The sequence below is a fragment of the Seriola lalandi genome, unplaced genomic scaffold (assembly GCF_002814215.2).
Source record: "Seriola lalandi dorsalis isolate HSWRI2012SDOR001 ecotype SW California unplaced genomic scaffold, Sedor1 jcf7180002054972, whole genome shotgun sequence".
Taxonomy (NCBI): domain Eukaryota; kingdom Metazoa; phylum Chordata; class Actinopteri; order Carangiformes; family Carangidae; genus Seriola; species Seriola lalandi.
This window is the reverse complement of record NW_019525660.1, coordinates 5,801,936-5,804,528: the sequence shown is the minus strand read 5'-3', so window position 1 is coordinate 5,804,528 and position 2,593 is coordinate 5,801,936. Positions and strand designations below refer to the sequence as shown.

Below are 2,593 nucleotides of genomic sequence, written 5' to 3'. Positions count from 1 at the left end.
CTCACGGTCATCAAATCGTAGCAGTCTTGAGTAGGTGTGAAAGAGTTTGAGTGGCATTGTGGCTCGGAAAAATGGCCTTCCACTCTCTGCATCCCATAGACTAGCTGCAGCCTCACCTCGGGACCTGTATACACCGGCTAAGATTAGCAGCCCTAAGTAGGCCTGCAGGTCAGTCTCATCCATCTTTTTCCAGCTGTCTCCATATTTGAGAAAACCCTCCAGATTTGTCATCTCCAGGATTATTTTTTCTATTGCTGGTGTGATAAACAGGTAGAATGTAGAGACAATGTCATGGGCATGAGAAACGGCATACCTTGTGGGTCCTGGGGTCATCTTTATGACGTTTTGTTCTGCATGCCTGCCGTGTTGGTCATATGCTGCTGAGGACCATGTTATTTTGCCATTTTTTGAAAGGAAAGTCTCTCTTTCAGCTTCAGGGTTTTCTTCTTCTTCTGAAGATGATTCATCATGCTCTGGGTTGTATTCCTCCCCATCTTCTTCTTCTGATACATCCTCCACTTCCTCTTCTGAATCAGAGTTGTCTTGCTGGACATCTGAAAAAATCAGCTCTAGAGCCTCTTCAACGTTATAACGCACACTCATGGCTTCAGCACAGACAGAATTCGGGGTCCTGTCATCTGCAGCACCTTTATAACCTCTGGAAATCCACAGAAAAAGAGCTCTGCAGTCTGTGACAACACCTTTGTGTTGTTTACATCTGCTACTGTCTTGTTCACGTTTACTACTAATTAATCTGAGACTGATCATAGGCACAGCAGTCTGCTAGAAGACCACCTGATTTGTCTTGTTAACTTCTGCTACTGATTGATCTGAGACACAACTAAAACATTGTAACATTATGTGGTGTGTAAATAACTCTGTGACCATGATTTCAACTCTTTTTGCCTCACGGGTCATTTTGACCCGAAGACCATCTTTGTACCTTTTTTTGTACAGCTTACATGGAAATGTGAATAAAAGAAACATTTCACTTTTTCCACTGTTGGTCATAAAATTTCAAGTTAAAAAAATATCGTTTAGGGGATTTTTTTTGGGTTTTTAACACAGTGGCGGGTCATTTTGACCCGAGGACAACAGGAGGGTTAACATGTACAGTACATGTAGTGGTGTCAAGCCAATGTAGCGTTAACGCCATATTTTAGAATTTACTCTTGTTGAAATGGGGCACCAGTCCTCTGGGAGGACAACAATGAATTACTTCATTGCCAAATTTATCAATCTCATATCGGAAGCCATGACTTCTCGATTCAATGGATCTCCAGTCTCTACATCAAAAGAATACAACAGGACAACAACTGGGTGTAATTAAAGGAGTTTATTAACTAAACTACTATCTACAGAGTAAATGCAAGGTGTAATAATCATAAAGATGAAAATAATAATGAAATGAGCAGTGTGATGAGTTGGCAATGGTGGGAGAGAATATGTTATGGCTATACACTATGGCTATACAGCTAATGATACTACATCTACGAATTAGGTATGACGATTAAATATTGCTATATTTCGACATCAACCCAGTCATGAGCAGAGTGTTAAGACCGGCCTACTGTGAGTTGCGCTGTAGCTGAAGACCCTCGGCTGGAACCCAGGTGGCTGTGGTTGCCGTGGTGACCCTGGAGACACGGGATCTAGGTGAATTCTCCTGGAGGCTGTGTCCCGTTATCACGATGACGGATTCTGCCGGTGTCTCAGCGATTCAGCTCTGGTGGAGTTTGCACTCTTGATTTCTGGTCGACTTCTCTGCAGGCGGTCATACAGAGGTGTTATCTGCCGGCGTCTCTTGTGGGTTGATGCGAGATAAACTCTAATGCTCTTCACTTTGGTTGGATAACTTTAGAGGAGACTGGCGTTGACCAGGTGACTCTAAAGTTGTCAAAATCTTCAAAAAGGAAAACTTGATGATGATTAAAAGTTACAAAATTACTCTGAGGCACTTCTGTTATTTTGGCTCAGTTGGTCTTGACTTGGCTTAATAAAAGATCGTGCATGTAGACAATAAATGATGTTACTTGGAGCTTGTGGCAAAGAAAAATAAAAGACGCGAAAAGTGCAAAAATGACTAAGAGCCATGAGTTTGTGGCGAGCAGCTTAGAGCTAAGAGTTTACATGGCTATAGATCCGGGCTTTGAGCCGGGACTGAGCTTTGAGCAAAGATCTCAGCTTCTAGTTTCTGCATCGTTTTCTAGCTTCAGCTTTTCAGCCTCTAGCTTTTTCGTTTCTAACATTTCTGACTTTTGACTTTTTCTGGCATTTTCTTCTTTCTCTTGTCATCTGGGTTTCTCTGACTCCTGGCTTCTGACCAGTGTGTGAATTGATCACAACTGTTTTATCCCCTGGGGGGCTGGCGCATGTTTCAGGGGCGTCACTCATCTTCTCCTGTGTTTCCACTTGGAGAAGAGAGTAAATTTCCACTGAATTTGGGAATAATTTAATTCTAGAGTTTACTTATAAACTCGCACATCCGTCTTCCACCATGACCACAAAACATTAAAATGAAACTAGAAAATTCCAGGGAAATTTTGAGTGCCACGGTGGCTACTGCCGGGATGAGTACATGATTTATTTCCAG

General features: G+C 42.3%; 1 protein-coding gene across 1 annotated transcript in view; it reads right to left on the bottom strand.

Moving 5' to 3' along the window:
- The window catches only part of LOC147817126 (uncharacterized), a 1,525-nt gene extending 533 nt beyond the window's left edge, over positions 1-992 (bottom strand). The window contains exon 1 of the mRNA XM_087171750.1: positions 6-992. Within this exon, the coding sequence (XP_087027876.1) occupies positions 6-768 (763 nt within the window). The 5' untranslated portion in view covers positions 769-992. The remainder of the gene's footprint in view (positions 1-5) is intronic.
- Positions 993-2,593: the final 1,601 nt, after the last annotated feature.